The 27,976-nt window shown below is 35.6% G+C and overlaps 4 protein-coding genes and 1 long non-coding RNA gene across 12 annotated transcripts in view; 1 reads left to right on the top strand and 4 right to left on the bottom strand.

Moving 5' to 3' along the window:
- Positions 1-3,152: 3,152 nt before the first annotated feature.
- On the bottom strand, positions 3,153-5,718 carry LOC127507795 (major histocompatibility complex class I-related gene protein-like). Its single transcript, XM_051885154.1, has 7 exons — positions 5,596-5,718; positions 4,966-5,223; positions 4,574-4,852; positions 4,211-4,483; positions 4,010-4,126; positions 3,717-3,749; positions 3,153-3,613 (listed from the first exon to the last, which is right to left on the bottom strand). Exons 1-7 carry the CDS (start codon positions 5,648-5,650, stop codon positions 3,585-3,587), a joined length of 1,044 nt encoding a protein of 347 aa, XP_051741114.1. The 5' UTR covers positions 5,651-5,718; the 3' UTR covers positions 3,153-3,584.
- LOC127507801 (uncharacterized) overlaps positions 4,112-27,976 on the top strand; it is a 100,987-nt gene continuing 77,122 nt past the window's right edge. For 2 of the 6 annotated variants that reach the window (XR_007928447.1, XR_007928449.1), the window contains exon 1: positions 4,112-4,260. This is a non-coding gene — a long non-coding RNA (uncharacterized LOC127507801). Of the gene's footprint in view, positions 4,261-14,998; positions 15,228-21,430; positions 21,580-27,976 lie in introns of those variants that run through there. The other 4 variants (XR_007928450.1, XR_007928451.1, XR_007928446.1 and 1 more) reach the window with 2 other exon arrangements.
- The window catches only part of LOC127507790 (major histocompatibility complex class I-related gene protein-like), a 32,097-nt gene continuing 18,346 nt past the window's right edge, over positions 14,226-27,976 (bottom strand). For all 3 annotated transcript variants that reach the window (XM_051885132.1, XM_051885135.1, XM_051885131.1), the window contains exon 7: positions 14,226-14,707. In XM_051885132.1, the coding sequence (XP_051741092.1) occupies positions 14,640-14,707 (68 nt within the window). In that variant the 3' untranslated portion in view covers positions 14,226-14,639. The remainder of the gene's footprint in view (positions 14,708-27,976) is intronic.
- Positions 14,986-16,915, bottom strand: LOC127507798 (major histocompatibility complex class I-related gene protein-like). The gene is made up of 5 exons (XM_051885160.1): positions 16,774-16,915; positions 16,012-16,269; positions 15,568-15,846; positions 15,178-15,451; positions 14,986-15,102 (listed from the first exon to the last, which is right to left on the bottom strand). The coding sequence occupies exons 1-4, from the start codon at positions 16,856-16,858 to the stop codon at positions 15,240-15,242; spliced, it is 834 nt and encodes a 277-aa protein (XP_051741120.1). The 5' UTR covers positions 16,859-16,915; the 3' UTR covers positions 14,986-15,102; positions 15,178-15,239.
- On the bottom strand, positions 20,569-24,013 carry LOC127507794 (class I histocompatibility antigen, F10 alpha chain-like). The gene is made up of 7 exons (XM_051885152.1): positions 23,866-24,013; positions 22,328-22,585; positions 21,906-22,184; positions 21,530-21,802; positions 21,329-21,445; positions 21,110-21,142; positions 20,569-21,012 (listed from the first exon to the last, which is right to left on the bottom strand). The coding sequence occupies exons 1-7, from the start codon at positions 23,918-23,920 to the stop codon at positions 20,984-20,986; spliced, it is 1,044 nt and encodes a 347-aa protein (XP_051741112.1). The 5' UTR covers positions 23,921-24,013; the 3' UTR covers positions 20,569-20,983.

Raw genomic sequence — 27,976 nt, 5'->3', positions numbered from 1 at the left:
TGAAAATACAGTTGTTCATTGTTTGTTCATGTTACTTCATAGTACATGAACTAATGTTGAAATTAACATTAACAAAGATTAACTAATGTAGTTAACTAATGTTATTTAAAGAACCTATAAAAAAAAATACCACACATTGAACAGACAGGTTAAAGTCACTTAACTCAATCACATGCTTAAAAATAACACCCAATATTAAAACCTCTATAGTCTATTAGCAAGCTCACATAGATAAATCATATTTTTTTATTTTATTTAAATATATTTTGTATGTGCTTCTCAGGCTTGCATTCAAATACAGTAACCCAAGCACACTGCTGTTCTGTTTATAGCTCTTAATCGACAGCTCCTGCTAATTACGCTAGTTATCTGTGATCTTCTGAAACTTGATTTTAGAAGATATTTCCAATACATGTTCTAAGTAAAAGCCATTTTTAATTAAAAAAGAAAAAAAGTTTTAAACAAGTCTTTTGAAATCTTACCTTTCGGAGCAGCTATTGGAAGTGAAAGCAGAAAAAGATTAAGAATGTTTTCCATATTGCTGACAAACATACTGTATGATTTTAGTATGTGCTTATCTGCAAATAATCAGGACTGTAGATTCAGACTTGTGAGTAGTTATTAAGTGTGTTTATGAGCTTTCCAGCTGTTATGTTTTGCCAGTCATGAAAAATAAAGCTTTGTAAGCAACCCTTACACCATAAACAGGCTTTGACTTCCCCTTTCACATTTGTTTGAAACATTTCTGACACAGTAAGAACTGACCACAGGTAGAAATGAAATAGAAACAGAATTATTGCTATAACTTTTAGATCTTAAATGACAATTTAACAGAATATATTTTGTCTGTTGTTTCTCCATTTGTCTACTGTATGTCGCTTTGTGACAAGACATTTATATACATTTTTTGACAATTTCTTGAGATGCTGAAAATGAAATGGGAGTTTAATCAATGAACAACGTACACAAAAAGTAAACTGTCCAGTTGAGCTGGTTAAAGAAAAAATCAGAACAAAGGACAAGAAAGGCATTTTAGACAAATTTTTGAGTTGTTCGAAGACTTTTCTCCATTAATCCATGTGACTCTATGTCATGAATTTCTTGATATGTCCGCAGTTTCTTAAGATGCTTTAAAATAAAACAAATTCCTCTAATTAGAAATTATGCGAAGTTTAACAATTAATCTGAAAATGGATGTACTCACTAAAGCAGATGAATATTCCCTGTCAGATATATCTACACCATCAAAATATAACAGCATGGCAATAAATAACCAATAAAACTATCTCTTTGATTTTTCTTAAGCTTAGCTCATCAGACCCTTTTAATTCATTTCTAATTCACTATGATGACATCAATGTAGGGGAGAATCTGATTCAGCTCGTTTGATTTATGGGAATTATAAAAAAAGTGAGAAAATTTTTACCATTATAGACTGCTTGTTCTCACACACTGCAGACACACATCAGTGTTCAAACACCTTATAAAAGTGAATTTTGCATAATAGGTCCCCTTTTGATTTTGTTCACAAATTCAACATCTTGTGAAGGTTAAGCACCTGTTCACTCACTGAAAAAGAAATTAGGTTTTTTTAAAACTCATTTTTAGGCTCTATTTTGTCTTTATCTTTTTGCGTGCCTTTCTTTGTGTGACTCGAAAAGCCAGATAAAATGTAATTGCTTTTCTGACAGTGCATATAAAGGCAGGGGAGAAAACAGTGAAAAAGTACCTCTCCTCTTCCCTTGAGTTCCTCTCTTTTTAAGGTAACTCCTGAGATTCGTTGTGCAGCGTGGGTTACATGGCGCCATTTGTATATCTCCAGATAGAGTGCTGTCGGTTTTTCTATGCCTTGATATGTCAAAATGACATTAAAAAAAAAAAAAAAAAAATTTCTTTATATATATTTTCAAATATATAAATCAGGAGAATTTATATATTTGATAAAAAAAAACTCTTACTTACTTTTCATGTATCTACAGTATCTTTCATTCATAGACATGAAACACAGTCACTTCGTAAGCAGTGGATATAATCATCTGTTTCCAATTTTGCCAAATGAACTTACTTTCTGTGTGGTTGATGGGTCTCAGATATTCTGATCTTCTGATAAAATGAGCAATCAGATAATTGCTTATGATATTGAGGTGATTTGGATCCACCACATCATCTTCATTTGTAATATTTCTTCTTGCAGCATAGCTTCTTGTTTCAGAATCATAATATCCTACATACAGGATGTCATCCAACATAAATATGCTAGTTAATTTAGGAATAGTGTTTCTCCTTTAATGTAAGTTAGAAGCATCGACAGAAATTGATAACCTGTAAAAAAATAGTGGTTCAGCCTTAATTTTATGAAGCAACGAGAATACTTTTTGTGCTCAAAAACAAAACAAAAATAAGGATTTTATTCAACAATATCTTCACTTCTGAGTCATTCTCCTATGCCAGAGGTTCCCAAACACATTCCTGGATCCTCCCCAACACTGCATGTTTTCCATATCTTCTTAATCAAACACAACTGAATCAGATCATCAGCTCATTAGTCGAGACTCCAAGACCTGAAATGGGTCAGACAAAGGAGACATGAAAAATGTGCAGTGCTGGGGAGGCTCCAGGAATGTTGATGGACCTCAATGACTTCCAGGGTATATGGGGAAAAATACTATGGAAGTCAATGGGGTCCATCAACTGTTTGGTTGCCCATATTCTTCAAAATATCTTCTTTTGTGCTCAGTAAAAAATAAATTCATACAGGTTTAGAACAACTTGAGGGGGAGTAAACGATGACAGAATTTTCATTTTTGGGTGAACTATCCCTTTAATTTTGCTTTATTACTCAATCCGACCACCAGATGTCACTACATACATTGTTTAGATACATTAAATAGCTTTAGTTCAGTCCATCTGTCAACTGAACTTACTCCTTGATGTCCCAAATGTTGAATTAAACTGTCGTCAGAAAATTATAAAGCATTTTCTTCAGCATCTGTTCAGCAACATAAATATGATTTAATATAGCTCCTTAGGTTTATACAATATTAATGTGTAGAAAGCCAATTCACAAAAGTTTATTCTAAGTTTAGAATAAAATAAAATATTATAAAACAAACAAACAAACAAAAAAATAAAGATTGAAATACTGCTTTCCATGATCATTAACCAGGAGTCTTTTTATTTCTCCTTCTTTTCCTTTTTATCTTTTCATCTTCTGCACTGAGCCTGAATGTTCAAAATACAATTTTTATAATACAGTAAAAAAAAAAAAGTATAACATGAAAAAAATAATATATACACACACAAACATTATATCATCTACACTACACCACCAAATAAATGAATAAAAATTGTTGTGTAAATGGCTCAAAGTAGTTTTCTACACATTTGTCTAAATTGTTTTTTCTACTTTTAGGTCTAGGAATAGAAAGGTATGACAGCGTGACAATAAATCACTTGTGTGACAGTGGCTCACATAGAATTGTTGACTCAGCCAGTGAATTATAATGGAAATTGTGTAGATAACATAGATTGAAATACACTTTTTTGGAATATCCCACTTTGTATCATGGCATTCACATCGATTTCTATGTTGTGTCCACACTTTCTTCAGATGCTGAAAATGAAAATTATTGTCTAATGAATGTACAGTATATACAAGTGTTTTCTTTATTCAGTTCTGTAAGTTAACAAATAACTTAATAACTAGAAGTACTTACTAGAAGCAGTAGAATACCCACTTTTAATTGAATCTAAACTCCAAAAGGAAGACAAAAGGAATTATTGTTTTTGATTTGCTGTTTATAAAACATAACTGTAATTTGGATTTTTTTTAAAGGAGACATTAACCAACACACACGTGTATGTGTGTGTGTGTGTGTGTGTGTGTATATATATATATATATATATATATATATACACACAAAAATTGTTCTAATCCATATTTTTGGTGAACTATTCCTTTAGTTTGCTATTCTAAGCTCTTTTGACCTTTTTTCAGTTCTTGTCATACCTGCACGTCGTCTTTTCCATGCAGTTATAGCAACTGCTGCTCCAAACACTAACATCAGAGCCAAAACCATCAGAACTGAAGGAATCACTGATTTAAATGGTTCTCCGTGATCATACTCTGAAACATGAACCACAGACTGAGAGATTGACTTTAATTCTTTTTGTTTTGATTGTTAAATTGTTTTCTGTAAGAGCTCATTACCCAAAGTGACGTCCAGTTTGTTGTCCAGACTGAGGTGTGTGGCAGAGCAGGTGTATTTGTGTTTGTCTGCACTGATCTCCAGACTCTTCCTCATCTGGTACGTCCCGTCACCATTGGGCAGCAGATCTCCTCCAGTGATCTCCTGATCAGATACAGGCTGTCTATCTCTGAACAGGGTCAGGTTGATGTGACGAGGGTAAAATCCTGTTGCCAAACAACTCACACGAAACCCGGAAGACAGTTCTTTCTTGAGGAGCCTGACTTTGGGTTTCACTGTGGAAAAAAAAAAAAAAAGATATTATTGGTCTGAAAACTTCTAAATGTAAATCATAACATAGTTTAGCGGGGAATCAGTCATCATACCTTTTCTATAGATTTGAGTCCTCCTTTTTTCAAGGTAACCCTTGAGTGTTTTGATGCAGAATGGCTGATAAAAACTTTCATGACGCCTCATGCTAAATTCAAGATGAATATTCAGCACTTGGGTTGAGACGTTTAAATTCCCCTGGTATGTGAAGTTCTTGTCAACATATAGCAACTCATCAGTGGTGGAGCCTCTGAAAGCATCCCGTGTGATCATTTGTCCCGGTTCACCATCATCTCTCAGTTCACACACAACCAGCCTCTGAAGGGCAAGAACACCTTTAGTGGAGAGATAAAGTTTTCAGGTAGTGTTTATTTAAAACACCATTACATGCTCAATAATAATTTAAAGTATATTTCTATTAAAGGCTACAGTCTTGTATAATTCATACCATCAGTTTTGTTAAAGTTTTTGGTTGCTATTGCCCATTTTTCAATAAAAGAGGACTGTATGTAGTCACTTATGGTGAGGAGAACATTTGGATTGAACACGTCGTCTTCAGTTGTTGTATTTCCTCTGGGAATGAGAGTCTTCGTCTCGCCGTTATAGTACATAATTCTGACATCATCCAACATCCCTACATAGCTAAATTCAGGAAATGGTGTTTGTCCTTTAATGTACGTTGCAAGCAACCATAAGGAGTGAGAGCCTGTGAAAAATAACAGGAAACTGTAAGCAACAAATAAAACAATGTTTTTAACAATTGATATGTTTAGAATTGGTCACCTATGTTTGATGTATTTCTATATTTGTATCAAATTTTAAATTTAAAGTGTTTCATTGAATAATTTAAAACTAGTCAATGACAATTCCTTCAGCAGAGTCAAGTCTCGCGCTCATGACTCATTGGTGCTTTATTTAGCTATATTGATGGACAACTCAGCAAGCCAGTACACTTAAAACTTGTAGAAGCAGTGAGGTTTGATTGAGGAGATATATGTCCAAAACAGATCCTAAGAGCTAGCAAATTTTAACTGAAGTTTACAAAAATTGGTTTTATAGAATTATTTTGAAATCTTACCTTTTGGAGCAGCTATTGGAAGCAAAAGCAGAAAAAGAAGAAAACTTTTGTCCATATTACTGACACACTGATAGGCTACTATATGATTTCAGTCAGCACACACTTGCAAGTTTGAAATAAACTTGTTCCACCCTTGGTTAGTGAGTGTTTTGACCCAACTTTATAGCTTTTAATATTTAACTAACAATGAAAAAAATATAAAAAATGAATGTATCACTTAGGCAATCACCACAAACAGGTTTTGTCTTTCCCTTTCACATTTGAAACCTTCCATGACTAACAGTGGCCTCAACCAGAACACCTAGACCATAACTTTTATGTCTTGCAGCATCAATTTAGTAGCTAACTGTAATATGCAAAATACTGGAAAAGTTTGTTTGAAGGTGTTTTTCTATTCATGTTGTTTTGGGGCAAGAGAATTTTATGATGCAATTTAATGTTTAATCTTCTTCATGAGAAATTACAGATCATTATCTGAATTTTATTGTAGCCTATAAAGGTGCAAGTCTTTAGTCAGTAACCTAATCTGGCAGTAAGACATCGGAAACATTTGTAAAACAAAATTAACATAATAGTTTAATATTAATATAACAAAACATCTCGGTTACGTATGTAACCCTCGTTCCCTGAAGGAGGGAACGGAGACGTACGTCGGAACTGACCGATGAATTGGGGATCGCTTTGGGAGACCAATCTATATTGGCATGCGATGATTGCAACATCTGCTCTGCTCTGCGGCGCGAGTAATTAATGAGCAGCCCCTTATGGAAAGAAAATATATTTCCCTATATATGAATGATCAATATATTACATGATTTAACAGTATATTTGAAAATATACAGAAAAATATATTGCGTAAATATATTACAATATATTGAATAATACATAAAGAATTGCCGCTTTTCATATATTGAAAAATATGCGATAATATATTTACTAATATATCATAATGTATGTAATTTTATATTCAGTAATATACTTAATAATATATAGATCTATACGTGATCATATATGGTACTGCATGCACAATATATTGCAGATACACAGTATTTACTCATACAGTATAAACACATATATGGTAAAATACTGTATATTATGTAACTCATTTCTTATATTTTATAATTATTTACATTTTAAATGTTTCATATTTTCAAGTTAGTTAACAAAAGCACACCTGCACGTACTAAAGTTTTTTACCAAACAGACAATCACTGTACTATAGCATGCACAACCGTTACTTTTTAAATAAAGTTATTATAGTGTTAATGATGTTCAGCCAATCATAAACCTAACCACAGGATCTACTCTTCAGCACAATGGTAACCCCAAAAACTCACACATACCAGAAAACCTTTTAAATTCCAAAATAATAGAACATTAAACGCTAACAGATCTCCCCCTATATTAATATTGAGCAAAACACATGAAATAGCACTTCATTTTAACATTTACTCTCATTTAACAGTCAGAAGCAAAGCATGCTGGGAACTAGAAGTCTGTTGTAACCACTGATTGTAACTCATTCCATGAATGTGTGTATATATGTGTGTACAATACATTCACATTTATATGGGAACATGTATGTGCAATATATGTACACAATAAAGGATAAAACTTTATGAATGTAATGCTATTTTTGTCTTCATTCATAAATATTTTATATGTATCAATATATAGCCATACATGGTCAATGCATATATTGCAGTATATTGAGAAATATAAGCACTAGTTTCCCATATATGGAAATGTATTATGTAATGTATCGCATTATATTTTGCAGTATATTCCCATATATTTTTGTTCCGTAAGGGGCAGGTGCGTTGCATATTTGCCGAGTCCAACTCCATACCAAGAAAAGAGATCCTCTGCACAGGGGAGAGTTTGCTCTTTTCCCAGTTGATCCGAAGTCCCAACAGGTTGAGGTGACGGAGCACCCTGTGTTCGCACAACTGGTCCCGAGATTGTGCCAGTATCAGCCAGTCGTCGAGATAGCTGAGAATGCAAATGCTGCGTTCTCTGAGTGGAACAATGGCTGCCTCCGCGACCTTCGTAAAGACGCAAGGCGACAGGGACAGCCTGAAAGGTAGGACCTTGTACTGATATGCCCGACCCTCGAACGCAAATCATAGGAACAGCCTGTGTTGAGGGAGAATCGAGACATGAAAGTACGTGTCCTTCAGGTCGATCGCTGCAAACCAATCTCGGGGACGGACACACTCGAAAATGCATTTCGTTAACATCTTGAACGGGAGCTTGTGCAGGGCCCGGTTCAAGTTTCGCAGGTCCAAGATTGGCCGTAACCCACCCACTTTCTTGGGTACAATGAAGTAGGGGCTGTAGAACCCTGTTTTCATATCAGCTGGAGGGACCGGCTCGATCACGTCCTTTGCCAGTAGGATTTCGATCTCTGTCCATAAGACAGGGGCACTTGGGGGGATGCCGGGCGAACTGAATCGCATAGCTGAGTCTGATGGTACAGATGAGCCAGCGAGACGGGCTGGGGAGCGCTAGCCAGGCTCCCAGACACCGTGCAAGCGGGACCAACGGAACCACCAATGTACCCGGGGTGGGGCAGTGAGGTAGAACACAGGGACTTGACTTCGGAGGCACTGAGGCGGCCCGAAGTGGAGTCTGTGTGTGCTGCGCAACACTTACCAAAAGATTCTCCACCCGGGCCCTCCTCCGGGGGAGGGAGTGGTGCGGACACCATCTTCTGGAGAGCAGAACCTCCCATCTCTAGGTCGCCCGTCTCAGGGCCGCTTGCCCTTATGCTTGCCGCCTAGGTTTGGCGGGGGCCTGGACGGGCTGGGCGTTCCCCTTGCGGCCCCTTAGGCTGAGCAGGGGCGGAAGCGGCCGCAGTGGGGCGCCCTCGGCGATAAGCAGGTGGAGGCGCTGCAGCCGACGACTGGGTGGAGGCAGCAGCTAGTCGTTGGGGCAGGATGTGCTTAATCGCCTCCGTCTGCTTCTGTGCCGCTGAAAACTCTTTTTGCTCTCTCATGAGATCGCAACCAACACTGTCAGCGGCGTCACACCCGCACCAGACATGCAGAGGCTCCTTCCTAAAAGAACAGCTCGTCTTCCACCTCTTCAAAGAAACACACACGCAGGAACAGCACATGTGTTCGGCTCCGAAGCGAAAAGCAAATATGCGACGCACCTGCTGCTCATTAAATGCTTGCGCCGCAGCGCAGAGCAGCTGTTGCAATAATCGCATGCCAATATGTATTGGCTCGTTTTTCTTACACTCGAAGTAGATTGGTCTCCCAAAGCGATCCGAAATTCGTCGGTCAGTTCCGTTTTTCAAAATCTACTTACCGCACCTTTAAAGGGTTAGTTCACCCAACAATGAAATTTCTGTCATTAATTACTGACCTTCATGTCGTTCCACATCTGTAAGACCTTCGTTCATCTTCAGAACACAAATTAAGATATTTTTGATGAAATCCGAGGGTATCTGATCCACACAAGGGTAGCAACGTCATTGCACCTTTTGACGTCCAGAAAGGTAGTTAAAAACATGGTTAAAACAGTCGACGTGACCACAGTGGTTCAACCTTAATGTTATGAAGTGATGAGAATCCTTTTTCAACACAAAAATAATGACTTTAATTGAATTCAACAATTTGAACCATTGTCATATGTAGTGAACTCAGTGCAGGCTTCCTTGTTTACGTCCGAATGCCGGCTCGTTATTGGCCGGATCCTGTGTCAGCATCACATGCATGCGTCGTGCTGCTCACGTGTTCAGCTTCGGCTAATACTGTACTGTAACAAATTTCTGTAGTTTTCACAGCATTATTACTGTAAAATGAATAAATCCTTACTGTAGAACCTGTATATAGCATGTTGCTGTAAATCTGTAAAGCATCATGGTTAAATTTTAATGGTGGGTAAATTCTACAGTAAATATATTTTTTTACTGTGAATCACAATAAAGAAATTTAGCAGGACTTTTTTCAGCAGCAGAAACTGAGGAGATTACACAATTTCTTTAGGATTTGACTTCAACAAGGTAACTTCAACAAGGTAGCTCATATTTTGCAATGTTAGGTTAATTTACCAAGGCGTCCTCATGTACATTTACCTGTGTTTAGGAGTGCGCCAGGAGAGAGATGCAGAGAGCGGCACTAGTAAGCCATATAAATACAAACATAACTGTTTGCTCATATAATTTTTTTTTTAATTTATTTATCTGTCATTATTTGATAATGTCATCAGTTTAGTGGAGTAACATTGTTGGATAAAAGTAAACTGGAACTGTATCCATGCACATGCATGTGTGTTAGCAAAGTGCGTTAGCCGTTTCTAGCTATGGCACAGAGGTGGAAAGTCCAGGGGTCAGAAAGTAAAAGTCCTGCCATATTTTTATTCCAACCACTGAAACTGTGTTAAAGTTAATGAGATAATTAAGTGATTAATTGAGTGATGATTGACCATTATTGAAGACACCTGATGTTAACAAGCAGAATCACCAAAGAAGAAAATCACAATATTTAAGTCACCATCATGGACATCAGGGATTGCTTTAGTTGAGATCTTGACCCTTGGCTTTTTAATATTTTGTTTGGCTGCTGTAACTGAGTTATAACACCCAGACAAACAAAGAGAAAAGATGATCAGGTGGTGTTGGTTATGTTTTTACATAATCATGGTTTGACCTGAATCAACAAACTCATTTATAGCCCAATCTCTGAGTTACATTTACATTATTTATTACAGCAGCCCTATGATCCTACAGCAGAAGATCCTGCTTTTTCAATATAATCCAAAGGATTTCTTAAAAGTTGTTCTGATTTTTTAAAAAAAGAAAAAATGTTTGTGTTAGGCACACACGGACATCAAGAATCAGCGTATGAATCTCAACAACGGTGACAAGCAACATGTTCTGATAAACAGATCAACTCTGAACGCTAGAAAACAAGAAAATCACATAAAAATAGCAAAAATTAAAATAGTGAGAATAAAGGAAATTACTAAGACAATTAGGTTCATAATTTATTCATGCAGCAATGCATGATGGGAGCCATGGATGAATTTTGATTGGTGGCACCCAGAAAGCACTGCAACATGCTTTATTATTCTCACCACTGTTGAGCTTCACAGGCTGATTCTTCATGTCTGGGTCTCTAAAATAAAGATACTGCTTATTTTTAAATTAGAACAACTGTTGATTTATGTTGATAAAGCAGAATCTTCTGTTATAGACTCATAGGGCTGCTGTAATAAATAATGTAAATGTAACTCAGGGATTGAGCTCTAAATGAGTTTGGTGATTCAGGTCAAATAATGATTATGTTAAACATAACCAACACCACCTGATCATCATCTTTTCTCTTTACTTGTCTGGATGTTATAACTCAGTTATATAAAATATGATGTTTAAAAGTCAAGGGTCAAGAGCTCAAGTAAAGCAATCCCTGATCTCCATGATGGTGACCTAAAATTGTGATTTTTCTCCTTTGGTGATTCTGCTTGTTAACAATTAATCACTTAATTATCTCATTAACTTTAACACAGCTTCAGCTGGTTGGAATAAAAATATGGCACTTTTACTTTCTGATCCCTGGACTTTCCACCTCTGCTATGGCATGATGAATCAAATACCGAAGCGGGCTGAAGTAAAACGTAGCAACAGGTAAGGATTTTAAACAGCACAACATTTTTCAAAGGATCGTGTTTTTCTGAGCTTCTTTGCCAGGCAAAATACAGCAGCTACATATAATCGATGCTAGCCTTTTTAAGTGAATTCCTGCCTTGTGGAAGCATAATATGCCATTGTATTGTCAATGTGTTTGTTTTTAACTGTCACGGGACCCTTCATTTACTGTTTAGCCCCTTTCTTTCAGGCTGTATCAAAGAAACCACGACAGTCATTTCAGGCACTAACTATGCATACAATATGTCGAGTCGTGCTTTATAGAGAAGAGAAATGAGCATTATAATATATGGTGACTGGTTCAACAAGTTTTGTTGTGGAACTTTCTATAGTAACTGTCATTAGTTCATTTGGTTTCAGCTGTGTTTGATTAATTAGTCTCATTTGCATTAACTACTTAAGTTGTGCCTTGTCTCCATTCTCTGTTTGGTGTTACAATTATGTTAAGGTGTGTCACTCTGCCTGTTAAGTTGATTGTCTTGCCTTTGGAGGATTTATTAAATGTTTTATTGGATTTATGTTCAATGCTGCAATAGTCTTCTTCTGTCTGCCGGCACACACACCCATTGTGTGACAATAATATAATATAATATAATTTTTACAATACATGGTTAGGAAAGTCACAAAGACGAGGAAACATTCAAGGTCAGACTTTAATGACAAATGCTTAGAAAACAGGAATAAAAATAAACTCTGTCACAAGAACTGATGAAGACCAAGGGAAAACTAAGGGCTTATAAGCATGAACAAACAAAGGGACCTAATAAGATAATGAGACAACAGGTGAACAGAATGATTAATCAAACAGACTGAGAAACTAGGTCCAACAGGGAAGAACCAAAAACAATGAAGATATTATACACGTTAATATAATATAGTATAAGATAATGTAGCCATTATGCCATAATTGAAAAGAAAAAGTTTATTTTTAAATTTATAGTAAATGTATTAATATTCTCCCTTTATGACTATCCCATGTTGCCACAGTCATACAGGTTTGTTTACGCATTAAGATGATGTTTCCTTAACACAGGACATGTGTGACACTCACAAAATAAGTTTTGTTGAGATTATTACTTTTTGTTTCCTTTCCTTTTATTGCAATAGCATTTTATTTTATTCTGATTTATATAATTGAATACTAATGAGAGATCACGGAAAAAGCACAATGACATGTATTTCATAAAATGGATACGGGGTGGCAGTAACCACGAGCAGCGTCACACTGGGACATTTAGCGATGCGCAGAGCAAGATGAGCTCATAATCCGAGTGAATGGAGAATGAGCAACTGTTGTCCTGCGTCACTGATTTCTCTGTAATATTTGTAATATTTCAGAGCACTCCTTTCAGAGGATTATCTATATATCTGCCGGCGGAGACCTAGCCGGGACCCGCTACACATGGCCATGAAATTTTGGGATCGTCAGCTCAGCTCCCTAACTCCTGAGCTTGTGAATCAGTATATGGTGTATATGAATCCGGGCACTTGTAAGAACAGTAAAAGGCACTGGCTCACACATTGGGACACAGATGACTCTATTTCTGGCAACAACACAATGTCATTATTTTATAACTCCACTACTGCTATTCATGAACAACAGCAGAACTAATATCTTTCTGACATTATATTTAATGTTATTTAAAGTACTTTGTGATACTTTGCTTGTTACATATACGTGTAACAATTCAGGGATAAAAATGTTAGTTAGATTATGTTAATTACTTGTCTAGTGATTTATGTTTATGCAGAAATATAATAACATAATGGTTTGTATTTAAAAAACAAACAAACATCTATCTCGTGTCGTTATGTGTAGTGAGCTGGCTCATGTGATCAAAGTTTCACGCTTCAGAACTTCTGTTAAGGGAGCATAGTGAGCATTGATGCTCCCTGATTTTCATGGTGCATTGTGGGACTTTTTGGGAGCGAATATTTCAGTGCACTGGAAGGATTCTGTGACTGAGACAGCCCTTAAAATGGCTGACTCCCTGATCAGTGCTGACTACTGAACTAGGGAGCTGATTGAGGCCCACTCATTATAATGTCCACACTAGTTAATATAATCAACATAGTAATATTAATGTTGACTGGATTGTTTAATTTAGCCAGACCAACTTGTATACATTGTCATCAAGCCATCAGTCTTGCCTTCTTAGTCGTCTACATTAATGGCTAATTTCTTCCACTGCAGGAAAAGACTCCAGCCCTGATAGGAACTTTCCCATTCAGGCATTAAGGATTTTGAAGCTTAAAATTCTACATTTTTTGAATTATATTTACTTTCTGTTTTATTCATTTCCAATTGTATCTGGACATTTTATTGAACTTCAACAAAGATGATGGATTTGTATGTTTAGGAGTGTTGTATACCAAATAATAAAAATGTATAGGCTATAAATGTATATAATGTAAAATATTGTATGCCTATGTATTTTCACATTTAAAATGTTTTAAATAAATGTAATTTTGTGACAAAAACCATGTCTTCATTTTACAGTACACAATTAAAGCAGTTTACAGTAATCTTACATTTGCTGTGATAAAAAAAAATACAGCATTAATAATAAAACACTGTGAAATGTACGGTAACTTGCTGGCAGCAATTAGCAAGTAAGTTGCCGTGTTGTATTCCACAGTATGCTTTCTGTAAATGTAATCACAGTAACTATTTTGTTACTGTTTATTATTATACAGTATAATTTTTCTGTAATAATAAACACAGTAACAAAATAGTAACTGTAAATCGAATCACAGTAACTATTTTTTACTGTGTTTATTATTACAGTAAACATTATGTTATGAAAACATTAAATTGTTTACTATCAAATACATTGTTATATTGGTCTATCTTGTGGCTATTTCTGGATCTGTTCAGAACACAGCCAGTGTTGTGTAAAATGAAGATGAAATGAGACAAAATGAAACTCTTTGAGTTCCAACATTTGGGGAAAAAACATGTTTCTACCATGAATTTTATTTGTTAGTAGATATTTATTTATTAGTAGATATACACTGTAAATATGTAATAAAAACAAACACTGACTTGAAATTATAAGTTGATGGTTATTGACAGTCCAATAAGATGATGAACACCATGAAGTATTGTCATATTTGACCCCATATGCAGCACAACTGCCCTCCCTGTTATATAAGAAACACTCTGCAAATGGTTTCCAGTATCTTGTGCCAACTGTCAGGAATATGGGCATGTTATTGAAACTAATATATACAGAATAATGATAATAATCACGTAATAATCAAAAACAAGTCAGACAACGTAAGAATTTAAAGAATTCACAAACATTAATATTTGCAATAAAGTACATTGGCCCAAAAAATCCCATCATTTTTATAATAGAAGTCCTCCTGATAGATCATTCATTTGCTAGTTCAGAGATGTTTCACTCATCTGTTTCACTTGCGTTGATGTTGCTTCCAAACTTTCTTCAGATGCTGAAAACAAAATTTTCATTTTAATTCTAATTACTGAGCATTTTATGAGACAAATAAAATAAATTTAAAACTAAATACTCACTAGAAGCAGCAGAATAATCACTTTTAGATGAAACTAGAACATCAAAGAAGGAAAAAAAACAGCAGAATCATTAATGTCAATCAAGCATTGTATCATAAAAAAAAAAAAAAAAAACATTTAGGATTTATCTAATGCATCACATCTATACTAGACGAACAATGGATCATTTTTATTTTGTAGATCCTCCCTGTTCTACCTGCTCGTCTCTTCCCGCATTTATATAAGACAGCTCCTGTTCCAAACACCAACAGCAGAACCAAAACTATCAGCACTGGGAGAATCACTGATTTAAATGGTTCACCAGGATCAAATTCTGAAACAAACATGTTAAAACGTCACAAACAGATTAAAAACAGCTCTGTCATATTTTTTTTTCACACCTCATTACCCAAAGTGACGTCCAGTTTGTTGTCCAGACTGAGGTGTGTGGCAGAGCAGGTGTATTTGTGTTCAGTCTGCACTGATCTCCAGACTCTTCCTCAGCTGGTACGTCCCGTCACCATTGGGCAGCAGATCTCCTCCAGTGATCTCATGATCAGATACAGGCTGTCCATCTCTGAACAGGGTCAGGTTGATGTGACGAGGGTAAAATCCTGTCGCCAAACAACTCACACGAAACCCAGAAGACAGTTCTTTCTTGAGGAGCCTGACTTTGGGTTTCACTGTGGAAAAATGTAACAGAAAGATATTATTATTTCAGTATATATTGGCCTTAAATTTTAAACGTAAATGAGAACACTTATTTTTCACAAGTTTAGCTGGGAGTCAGTCATCATACCTTTTCTATTGACTTGATTTTTCCTTTTTTCAAGGTAACCCTTGAGTGTTTTGATGCAGAATGGCTGATAAAAACTTTCATGACGCCTCATGTTAAATTCAAGATGAATATTCAGCACTTGGGCCGGGACATTTAAATTCCCCTGGTATGTGAAGTTCTTGTCAACATATAGCAACTCATCAGTGGTGGAGCCTCTGACAGCATCCCGTGTGATCATTTGTCCCGGTTCACCATCATCTCTCAGTTCACACACAACCAGCCTCTGGAGGGCAAGAACAGCTTTGATGGAGAGATAAAGTTTTAAGTATAGAGTAAAAATATTTTACAATCACAATAATAATAACACACACACACACACACATATATATAGTATATCATTTTTTCTATACAAATTTCAAGTCTTTTTTCAAAAGATCAAATTCAAATAGTTATTGCAATACTTACGATCAGTTTCATTTAAGTTTTTTGTTGCTACCAGCCATCTGTTCACAAAGGATGTTTTCATGTATTCACTTATTGTGAGGAGAACATCTGCATCAAACACATCATATTCAGTTGTTGTATTTGCTCTTGGAATGAGAGTCTTCGTCTCGCCGTTATAGTACATAATTCTGATATCATCCAACATCCCTACATAGCTAAATTCAGGAAACTGCGTTTGTCCTTTAATGTACGTTGCAAGCACCCACAAAGAATGAGATCCTGTGAAAAAACAGTAAATATGAAAACAACAGCACAAATAACAAAATGGTTTTATGTTAAACTGATGTGTTCTATTAAGTTATTTTGGGAATTAACAGTTGCTATTTAACCAGGAAATCATGCAAATATGCAGATTAACTAAAAAAAGTAAAAATTGTGAAAACGAACCAAAGGGTGTTTCATAAAGTCTTCTGCTGACAAATCGGTAGAAAAAATATACATTAAGCAGGCAGCTTATTAAATAATGTTAAATATTTAAACATTTTATTGTTTTGTCTTCTGGAAGCACATTGTTCTGTTTAGCTATTAACAACTCTAGTTACGCCAGTTAATCTGTGATCTTCCATTTGTTTCTTTTTGCTACTGTCATTGCTAATGCTACGTCCAGTATATCGGGCCTATTATTACCAAATATGGTGAAGAAGCAGAAGTGAAACTTGGTTTGCAGTGCAAATTCTAAGTGCAAACAAATTTTAATTAAAGTTTGTAAAAAAAATATCTTACCTTTTGGAGCAGCTATTGGAAGTAAAAGCAGAAAAGGCAGAATAATTTTGTTCATATTGCTGATATACATACTGTATGCTTTCATTCAGCACTCACTGGCAAATGATCAATTTCGAAATAAACAAGTCTTGTCTAACCCTTATACAGCACAGGTAGTAAGTGATTGGTCACTGAGATTCACAGCTTTTAATGTTTAGCTAGTCATTAAAAAATTACTGCTTCTAATAGAAAACTTTTGCACCATAAACAGGCCTTGACTTCCCCCTTTTACATTTGTCTGAAACCTTCCACCATGACTAACATTACTAATAGACCTGTAGGCACAGAATTATAGACACAACTTGTGAATTATAGTGAGAGTTGTGTATAGCATCAATTTAAAATACTGTAAAAGTGTATAGTTTCTCTTGAGGAAAACAATTCAACTCTTCTGACAGTTTTTTAGTATATTCTATATGATGTTTCTCTACTCATCCATGTTGTTTTGGACATGTTATGACTGATAAATAAAACAGATGTCAGTCTGGCAGTGTTTCAGATGCGGATACTAATAACACGCCAGATTAAACAGAAAATACAATGCTGAAATGGAACTGAACATGGGACAATAGATCACTAGAGATGTACTTTCACTAGAGGATGTGATGGAAAGTAAATGCAACATGTTCATGTGGTAAAGCAGTAACCAAACTGTCGATGGGCCCCGTTGACTTCCAGAGTCCGAAAAAAAAAATTCTATGGAAGTCAGTTGATCTGTTTGGTTACCGACATTCTTCAAAATATCTTCTTTTGTGTTCGGCAGAAGAAATAAATTCATGTAGGTTTGGAACTTGAGGGTGAGTAAATGATGACAGAATTTTCATTTTTTGGGTGAACTTTCTCTTTAACAACGTTTGGTCTGACCTTCAAGGACTTCGAAGGAGGCAGCCTCTGAATTCATAGTTTTCAGTCACATGACTAACCAGACGGGCAAAACATCCAGGCCCGGTTTCACAGACAGGGTTTAGATTAAGCCAGGATTAAGCCTTAGTTCAATTAGCTTTCATAAATCTGTGTTTCTGTAAATCAAACACAGATTCTGAATTGGTTAGGGTGATTTGTTTGACCTGAAAATGTCATCACATCTTTATTAAAGCAGTTGGGTAAACACTTTCTGTTGGAATGTTGTTTTTCTGGTTGATAACAGGGAAGGTTTTACTGTGAGAGATTTTATACAGGTGATAAAGAGAGTAACTATGCTTAATATATTGTCTGTTTGGACCCTCTTTGAATGTTCCTGACATTCTGGTTTTATTTCAGACAACAATCAATCAAATATTTCAATGCTTTAAAGGATAAAATATAAATCAAAGGTTTGGAGCCAAAGTGGCACTGAAAGTGCAATGAACAGTGAACTATAGACCTAATGATCATTTGGCTCCAATTCCAAAAATGTAATGTATCTTTACATGTTTTCCATCCTCTGCTAATCTTTTGTGAATGTTCCTATACCTGTGCTACTATAACCACACCTTAATTCTTAATTTTGCTTTATTACTCAATCAGACCACCAGATGTCACTACATACATTGTTTAGATACATTAAATAGCTTTAGTTCAGTCCATCTATCAACTGAACTTACTCCTTTATGTCCCAAATGTTGAATTAAGATGTCTTCAGAAAATTATCAAACATTTTCTTCAGCATCTGTACAGTGACACAAATATGATTTAATATAGCTCCTTAGGTTTGTACAGCATTAATCTGTAGGAAGCCAATTCACAAAAGGTGAAAACAAAGAAAGATTGCAATACTGCTTTCCATGATCATTAACCAAGAGTCTTTTTATTTCTCCTTCTTTTCCTTTTTATGTTTTCACCTTCTTCACTAATGAGCATGAACGTTCTTAAGAAAATAAAATTTTTATATTACAACAAAAAATGTATAACATGAAAGAAAGATATATACACACACAAACATTACATCATATCTACACCACCAAATGTAGCAGATCTCCTCCAGTGATCTCCTGATCAGATACAGGCTGTCCATCTCTGAACAGGGTCAGGTTGATGTGACGAGGGTAAAATCCTGTTGCCAAACAACTCACACGAAACCCAGAAGACAGTTCTTTCTTGAGGAGCCTGACTTTGGGTTTCACTGTGGAAAACAAAAGGTAACAGAAAGATATTATTGGTCTGAAAAATGCCAAATGTAAATCATAAAAAAAAAAAAAAAATCTGTCTAGTTTAGCTAGGAGTCAGTCATCATACCTTTTCTATAGATTTGAGTCTTCCTTTTTTGAAGGTAACCCTTGAGTGTTTTGATGCAGAATCGCTGGTAAAAACTTTCATGAAAAAATTCAGTCTACATTACATTGACACTGGTGTTTTAGGATGCCAAACAATTATTAGGCCTACAATAATATTATAATATGATTTAGGCCTTTATAATTATTCATATGACAGTAATATCTATATATTGTAACAAATGCACTGTAAAATAAAGAAAATTTTATAAGTAGTTACTTAACAATATATAGGGAAATTACAATACTTTTGTACAAATTTCTTCACTTGCAAGAAATAAACCCTTACGCTTTTATTTTCACCAGCTGATCTCGTGAGCAAATGTGCGCACTTCTCTTTAAAACACGCAGCACAAACACACTCTATATATACTTAATCGCTGTCTTTTGCTGTTTTATAAAGGCACAAAGCCATATCACGGTTTCGATTTTAGTTCGTTGGCAAAATACAACGTTAGAGACCATTTAGGCTGTATATGTTTTAAATTTTCGGTTCATAATGAAACAGTGGCGGTAATTAATAGGAAACACTGAATGAATGTTTAGCTGACAAATGTGCTAAAGTTGTCATAGCAGTTGTTATATCATAACAAAAACCCTTCAACCGGACCGAACGAGAGTCGCTGCTCTGAGTGAGTGACAGGAGGCGTGTCTGTGTTCAACTGCGGTGTGCGTGAACTCGCTGTCGAAGAGAAGAGAGAGAAAGCGCTGCAGGTATCGATACTGCAGAAAAGCGATATTGAACTGTTTAACATATTTTAATAGAGAGATTAGAAAAATGATATTTTGACAGCACTGTTAAGAAACCTCAAACCTGAAAGATTCGGGGCTTTTGGAAAAACATTCGGGGCTCCAGCCCCCTTAGCCCACCCCTAGCTCCGCCCCTGGTTAAAACACATTAGACATGCTTATTCTGTGCATTTTGAACACTTTTTGTGTGAAATTATATTTAGTTTGTCCATCAAAAGTGCACTTTCACTTTAATTGAGCGTCAGCAGCGCAACAAAAATAGACTCGGCGCCGAAACCCCGCTTCACTGCTGTTCAAGCGCTGCTCCTGCTGCCGGTGTGAATGCACTCATTGATTAACATGCACGCCGAAAAAAATACTCGCTGCTCACGCGCTGCTTACGCTTGCAGTGTGAAACCGGCGTTATGGTCTATGTACTGATGCCAACATGACATTATGGTGTGTACAAGACATGTCAGAATTCCCATAATTACAAGATTCCAACTTTTAAAGCATTTACGTCCTTGTAGAACTCGTAATTACTACTTAAAAACTCCAAGTTTTCTGAGAGTTCCAACTTGTACCATGTGACCATGTGTACCATGTGTACCGTTTCTATGTTTTAAAAACATCAGGGGCTGGGGGTGGGTGATAAGATAACATGATTTTCAATAGCATTTTTTTTTGTTTTGTTTTTGCTAAATTGAATTGGTAAACAACACTGTAAAAAAAAAAAAAAAATTAAGTTGTCTTCAGAAAATTAGAAAATTCAGAAAAGTGACACAAATATGATTTAATATGACTCCTTAGGTTTGTACAGTATTAAAGTGTAGAAAGCCAATTCACAAAAGGTGAAAACAAACAAATAAAGATTTACAATACTGTGTGCTTTCCATGATCATTAACCAAGAGTCTTTTTATTACTACTTCTTTTCCTTTTTATCTTTTCACCTTCTGCACTAATGAGCATGAACGTTTTTAAGAAAATAATTTTTTTTATATTACAATAAAAAAATGTATAACTTGAAAGAATGATATATACACAAACATTACATCATATCTACCACCAAATAAAGTCTCTGTTGGTGGAGACCCAAATTAGGCCTCAACCAATGAATTATAATGGAAATTGTGTAGGTAACATATGTTTTTCTGGAATATCCCACTCTGGATCATGGCATTCACATCGATTTCTATGTTGTGTCCACACTTTCTTCAGATGCTGAAAATGAAAATTATTGTAGTGTACATGCATGAGTATATGCAAGTGTTTTCTTTATCCAGTTCTGTACATTAACAAATAACTTAGAAGTACTTACTAGAAGCAGTAGAATAGCCACTTTTAATTGAATCTAAACACCAAAAGGAAGACAAAAGGAATTATTGTTTTTGATTTGCTGTCATTAACCAACATGACAGTGTGTGTGTGTGTGTGTGTGTGTGTGCTGTATATATAAATCTAATCCATATTTTTAGTGAACTATTCCTTTAGGTTGCTATTCTAAGCTCTTTAGACCTTTTTTCAGTTCTTGTCATACCTGCACGTCGTCTTTTCCATGCAGTTATAGCAACTGCAACTCCAAACACCAACATCAGAGCCAAAACCACCAGAACTGAAGGAATCACTGATTTAAATGGTTCTCCGTGATCATACTCTGAAACATGAACCACAGACTGAGAGATTGACTTTAATTCTTTTTGTTTTGATTGTTAAATTGTTTTCTGTAAGAGCTCATTACCCAAAGTGACGTCCAGTTTGTTGTCCAGACTGAGGTGTGTGGCAGAGCAGGTGTATTTGTGTTTGTCTGCACTGATCTCCAGACTCTTCCTCATCTGGTACGTCCCGTCACCATTGGGCAGCAGATCTCCTCCAGTGATCTCCTGATCAGATACAGGCTGTCCATCTCTGAACAGGGTCAGGTTGATGTGACGAGGGTAAAGTCCTGTTGCCAAACAACTCACACGAAACCCAGAAGACAGTTCTTTTTTGAGGAGCCTGACTTTGGGTTTCACTGTGGAACAAGAAAAGATAACAGAAAGATATTATTGGTCTGAAAAATGCCAAATGTAAATCATAACATTTTTTTCTGTCTAGCGGGGAGTCAGTCATCGTACCTTTTCTATAGATCTGAGTCTTCCTTTTTTCAAGGTAACCCTTGAGTGTTTTGATGCAGAATGGCTGATAAAAACTTTCATGACGTCTCATGCTGATTTCAAGATGAATATTCAGCACTTGGGTTGAGACGTTTAAATTCCCCTGGTATGTGAAGTTCTTGTCAACATATAGCAACTCATCAGTGGTGGAGCCTCTGACAGCATCCCGTGTGATCATTTGTCCCGGTTCACCATCATCCCTCAGTTCACACACAACCAGCCTCTGGAGGGCAAGAACACCTTTAACGGAGAGATAAAGTTTAGGTAATGTTTATTTAAAACACCATTTCATGCTCAACCAAACAACAACAACAATAATAATAATAATAATAATAATTTAAAGTATATTTCTATTAAAGGCTACAGTCTTGTATAATGCATACCATCAGTTTTGTTAAAGTTTTTGGTTGCTACTACCCATTTTTCCATAAAAGATGATTGTATGTTGTCACTTATGGTGAGGAGAACATTTGGATTGAACACGTCTTCTTCAGTTGTTGTATTTCCTCTGGGAATGAGAGTCTTCGTCTCACCGTTATAGTACAAAACTCTGACATCATCCAACATCATTACATAGCTAAATTCAGGAAATGGTGTTTGTCCTTTAATGTACGTTGCAAGCACCCACAAAGAATGAGAGCCTGTGAAAAATAAGAGGAAACTGTAAGCAACAAATAAAACAATATTTTTAACAATTGATATGTTTTTACACTGTAAAAAAAAATGACTGTGATTTTAACAGTAAAAGACTGTAAAAATGCTACAGTGAAAAACGGTTAATTGGTTTACAGAAAGTTTCTGTACTATATACGGTGAATAACTGTAATAGATCTAATGGTACATTTAATGTTATTTTACAGTTTTTGGAAGTGAAAAATAACAAGTCATTATATAATTTACAGTGAAAAACCTTAAATTGACATTCCCACAATTCCCTGCGTGACACTTCACATTTGATGTATTTTCGTTGAAATAACTCTGTTTTTCTTAGTTTTTTTCTAATCAGTTATGTACATTAGGGTTTTATGTTACATCTAATGTTGTTAAATTAATGTTTATTGCATTTTTAAAATGTTGTGTGTTACCATGATGGTGTTTAGTGTTTGTGTGAATGACACTGTGTGCACCTTCTATATATTAACATTCATAATGCAATATTTACAATATTAATATTTTACTTTTCAGCTTTTTTTACAGTGTGTAAAATAAACAGTTATTTTTTTTACGGTTAAGTTCTAGCAACCACAGCTGCCGTTTTTTACCGTAAATTTTACGGGTAATTTTTTTACAGTGTAGAATTGTTTGCCTATGTTTGATGTATTTCTATATTTGTATCAAATTTTAAATTTAAAGTGTTTTATTGAATTATTTAAAACCAGTCAATGGCAATTCCTTCAGCAGAGTCAAGTCTCGCGCTCATGACTCATTGTGGACATCAAGCCAAAGCAGCTGTTTTTGTGCAACCAGGAAAAGTTGATGCTAAATACGCAGACTCTCACAAATCAACAATGTGAAAAAGAACCACGTAAAGGTGTACTGGTGCTTTATAACATATTTTTATTTCAAATCTAAAGAAATAAATAGTATATATTTAAACAGGCATCACTGAAAAGACAGTTAAAAACTCTTAACTCGCTTAATCTTAAAATAAGATCAAACTTTAAAAGCCTAGAGTATTCAGTGTTTTTTTTTTTTTTCATTTACATTTGTATTTGATGTTCTTTTCAGGCGTACAATGATATTAGCTATTGAAATTACATTGTTCTATTTAGCTATATTGATGGACAACTCAGCATGCAAGTAAAACTTGTAGAAGCAGGTTTGATTGAGGAGATATATGTCCAAAACAGATCCTAAGAGCTAGCAAATTTTAACTGAAGTTTACAAAAATTGGTTTTATAGAATTCTTTTGAAATCTTACCTTTTGGAGCAGCTATTGGAAGCAAAAGCAGAAAAAGAAGAAAACTTTTGTCCATATTGACACAGGCCTATAGGCTGCTATATGATTTCAGTCAGCACACACTCAACTTCCAAATAAACTTTGTTGGTTAGTGAGTGTTTTGAGAGTTGAGTTTAATATTTAACTAGCAATAAAAAAAATATAAAAAATGAATGTATCTCTTAGGCAATCTTTGCACCACAAACAGGTTTTGTCTTACCCTTTCACATTTGAAACCTTCCATGACTAACAGTGGCTCAACTAGAACACCTAGACCATAACTTTTATATCAATTTAGTAGCTAACAGTAATATGCAATATACTGGTTTGTTTGATGGTGTTTCTCTATTCATGTTGTTTTGGGGCAAGAGAATTTTATGATGCAATTTAATGTTTAATCTTCTGCATGAGAAATTACAGATCATTATCTGAATTTTATTGTAGCCTATAAAGGTGCAAGTCTTTAGTCAGTAACCTTAATCTGGCAGTAAGACATTAGCAACATTTGTAAAACAAAATTAACATAATAGTTTAATATTAATATAATAATAAAACTAATATAAAAGTGCTATGCAGATATGTGGACATGTTTTAAACAGGGCTGATCCTCCAGACAGATGTCAGTCTGTGACAGTGTGTTTTAGCAAACAGACCACTAAAGATGTGCTTGAATTGGAGGATGTGATGGGAAAGTAAATCTGCATTTTATTTCTGAATGTTTTTTTCATTTAAAATCATATAATGTGTCAAATTTTGTATAGGCCAACCATATGGCGAACGCCAGTTTTGGCCTGAAAGTCTTCCGCACTTTCATATGCGAGATAAGCAATTACACTTCCACACGTGAAATAACGCTGTTTATGGTCTATGTACTGATGCCAACATGACATTATAGTGTGTCCAAGACATGTCGGGATTCCCATAATTACAAGATTCCAACTTTTAAAGCGTTTATGTCATTGTAGAACTCAATGAACTTGAACTTGAACTAACTTGAACTAAAAGTTTTCTGAGAGCTCCAACTTGTACCATGTGACTGCTGATGGTGTTGCCAAAATCATAATGTCAAGTTCGAGGACGTTAACATCTCTGATTAAAACGCCACATGTTGTCATCTCGTTATATGGTTATTATAACATGGCATGAACGCAGCATTAAGTGTGATTTGTGCTGATCACAATTTGATCTGAGGACAATAAATGAAAAAGTGAAGATTGAATGTAAAGACTTTTTTTAACAAATAAGCAACCCTAGGTGCAAATATTTTGCATAGGCTACATGACAGTATTATAAAGAGAGACAAATAAAAACAAACATATAAAAAGAGTTTATTGATATCATTTTTTTTGGTCTCAAATATATTTTGTTTTCATTTCTTTTGGTCTTATATATTTGTGGCCTGTGATATCCCTTCTGTGGCCCAATAAGCTGGAATAGGCTGCATTCCAACATCTCCATGACCCTACAGAGGAGCAGTAGCAGCCTTTGCTATGTTTCTCTTCAAACGGGCCTCACAACAGAAGGAGCCTCCGCTTGCACTAGAAAAAGAGCCACCTCCCACCATGACACCATGCACAGACTAGGGTAAAAGAACAAATCGACACCTCTGCATGGGTGTCACCAATTGTTGTTACACAGAAAAAGTCAGGTAAATTAGGATGTGCGTTGACCTCTTTTCCATTGCCACACATGGATGAAGTACTCTCTACTCTAAAAGGTTCTACTGTTTTCTCTACCATTGACCTGACTAATGCTTTATTACCAAGTGCCACTTTCATGTGGACAGCCGTGACCTCACGACCTCGTGTACCTTATGGATTGGCTTTAGCACCTGCTGCATTTCAGAAGATGATGACCATCATCCTAACTGGCTTGTCAGAGGTTGAAAATTATCTGGACGACACCCCATCATCCATGGACGTGACATGTCTATGCATGACAAAGCACTTCAAGCGGTCTTACAATGACTAGAAGCTCAAGTGCAGCTCCATAAAGACAGTTTTCTCTTCCTGCAAACCAGTCTGCTGTTCTTATGTCATACTGTTTCAGCGAAGTGTCTTCTTCCTGATGAATCGTGTACAGGTGATTCAAAATGCTCCTGCTGATTATCTGTCACGTTTGCCATTACCTGCTTCTCCTGCGGATGGTGCTGTTGCTCCTGTTGATGATGTTGATGAGGAGTTTGTTGCTGCCGCCTGTAATTCTCTGTCTGCTGCTGATGCTGATGCTGATGATGCATGTGCTTCTTGTTCTGCTCTAACCAGACTTCATACACAGATTTACAATGGTTGGCCTCCTTCACCCAAGGGACTGGATGTACTTTAAACTGCGTCTGGAACTATCTGTTAAGGACATCTTCATCTTTCGAGGCTCACGGCTGATTGCATCTGCTGCTCTTCGATCTGTGCTGGTCTCTATAGCACACAAAGGACATCAAGGAGAGGTGTGAATCAAACAACGCCTTCGTAATCTCTATTGGTGGCCAGGGATGAATGCTCAATGAACGTCTTAATGAACTTACCTTTTGTTTTGTTATGAAATTTTCCTGCAAGTCTTCCCAAAATAAAAGGACGCATATATTCCTTTATGCTATGACTTATGTGATCAACCTCCTCATCTTCATTTGTAGTATTTCCTCTTGGAACGTAGCTGTTCGTCTCTGAATCATAATATCCAACTGTAACATCATCCAACATATACAAAACATTAAATGCAGGAAAATCCGTCTTTCCTTCAATGTAAGTTACCAGAACCCACCAGGAGTGAGAACCTGTGAAAAAAGGTAACAAAAAATATATATTTTCATTTGCGCTCAAACTGCTGTACACCAGAATCTGAGACAAAGGCAGTATGTTCATATCCAACAAAATCATAGAAATAAGATTGTGTAAATAAATGTGTGTACAAATTAAAATACTGTACAGCATCTGGTTCAAATGTAAATCCCATGAAATTCTACCTGTAAAAACAGCTGGTGGAAAAGACAGCACACACAGGAAAAGTAATAATTTCAAGTTGTTCTCAAGGCTAGTAAAAACATGTCTTTCTCTTTTTTTCTTTTTTTTTTGTTTGTGTCAGGCAACAAGTTAAACAAGTTGTATTTCCTGGAACCACCTCAGTTAACATGAGAGTTACGTCAGGGTTTTTTTTTTTTTTTTTTTTTTTTTAGGTAACACACTTTTCACTTTCACTTTTAAAGCATAGCAATGTACAGATGGTCATTACAATTTTATTTAAATCTCAGACGTATTCTTTTAGCACAGTGGGATAATTGTGGACAAAGCATCAAGGTAACTGAGAAAATACAGTCATTTTTAATAGCAAAGTGTAAAACCATAAATAATGTAAAAACTAGGTGCCATGTTTTTATGAATACTCCACTCTCAGGGATTTGACAAATACTGTGATTTATTTTATATGGAAGGAGTCATCTCATGTTGAGGTCAAATATTACTCGTTTTATAACCAAAAAAATCTCCATTTTATGGATACTTTTGTTAGTGGAATAATTTTTGAAATTTCTACAGTGGCATCAATAACTGAACACTTCTGCGTGACTCTGCATTTGTGACACTAGGTGTCAGTTCCTTTTAGAAGGGAATAAAGAAACACATTGGGATATGATCATAGGAGTCTCCCTTTAAACTAAGTTTCAGCATTTGATACCAGCTACAATCGTAAATTAATTTTAAAAATATTATCTTTTCTTTTCAGTACCAGAGTTGTCATGTCAGTCTGTATATCAATTTGTTGCTCAATCCAAAAGTTTTAAGTTAGTGTTACTTACTGAATTTACTTAAGCTGGACAATGACACCATCTTCTTCTAGAGCTGCTGTGCAGCCAAAATTATTCTCCTGTAAAGCTGCTTTGACACAATCTGCATTGTAAAAAGCACTATATAACGGTGACTTGACTTGTTTATTGAAATCACCAATACAATCATAAAACAAATCATACAACTTTTTTATTATCATTATCTATATTAAGGTGTTCTACAGTCTTGAGCAGTACTTAGTTTTGTTTACATTTTTTGTTGCTACTACCCGACTGTATGTTGTCACTTAGGTGAGGAGAACATTTGGATCAAGCACG

The sequence above is a fragment of the Ctenopharyngodon idella genome, chromosome 24 (genome assembly GCF_019924925.1).
Source record: "Ctenopharyngodon idella isolate HZGC_01 chromosome 24, HZGC01, whole genome shotgun sequence".
Classification (NCBI taxonomy): Eukaryota; Metazoa; Chordata; class Actinopteri; order Cypriniformes; family Xenocyprididae; genus Ctenopharyngodon; species Ctenopharyngodon idella.
This window is presented reverse-complemented; position numbering and strand designations above follow the sequence as displayed.

Excerpts from the sequence above, each read along its gene's own strand:
- LOC127507795 (XM_051885154.1), bottom strand. The coding sequence starts at position 5,650 with ATGGACAAAAGTTTTCTTCTTTTTCTGCTTTTGCTTCCAATAGCTGCT. Across the intron at positions 5,224-5,595 it reads TCCAATAGCTGCTCCAAAAG|GCTCTCACTCCTTATGGTTG; the intron begins GTAAGATTTCAA and ends TATTTTTCACAG. Across the intron at positions 4,853-4,965 it reads AAACTTTAACAAAACTGATG|GTGTTCTTGCCCTTCAGAGG; the intron begins GTATGAATTATA and ends TCTCCACTAAAG.
- LOC127507798 (XM_051885160.1), bottom strand. The coding sequence starts at position 16,858 with ATGAAAGCATACAGTATGTATATCAGCAATATGAACAAAATTATTCTG. Across the intron at positions 15,847-16,011 it reads AAACTTAAATGAAACTGATC|CTGTTCTTGCCCTCCAGAGG; the intron begins GTAAGTATTGCA and ends TCTCCATCAAAG. Across the intron at positions 15,452-15,567 it reads AAATCAAGTCAATAGAAAAG|TGAAACCCAAAGTCAGGCTC; the intron begins GTATGATGACTG and ends ATTTTTCCACAG.
- LOC127507794 (XM_051885152.1), bottom strand. The coding sequence starts at position 23,920 with ATGGACAAAAGTTTTCTTCTTTTTCTGCTTTTGCTTCCAATAGCTGCT. Across the intron at positions 22,586-23,865 it reads TCCAATAGCTGCTCCAAAAG|GCTCTCATTCTTTGTGGGTG; the intron begins GTAAGATTTCAA and ends TATTTTTCACAG. Across the intron at positions 21,143-21,328 it reads ATGGAAAAGACGACGTGCAG|ATTCAATTAAAAGTGGCTAT; the intron begins GTATGACAAGAA and ends TTTGGTGTTTAG.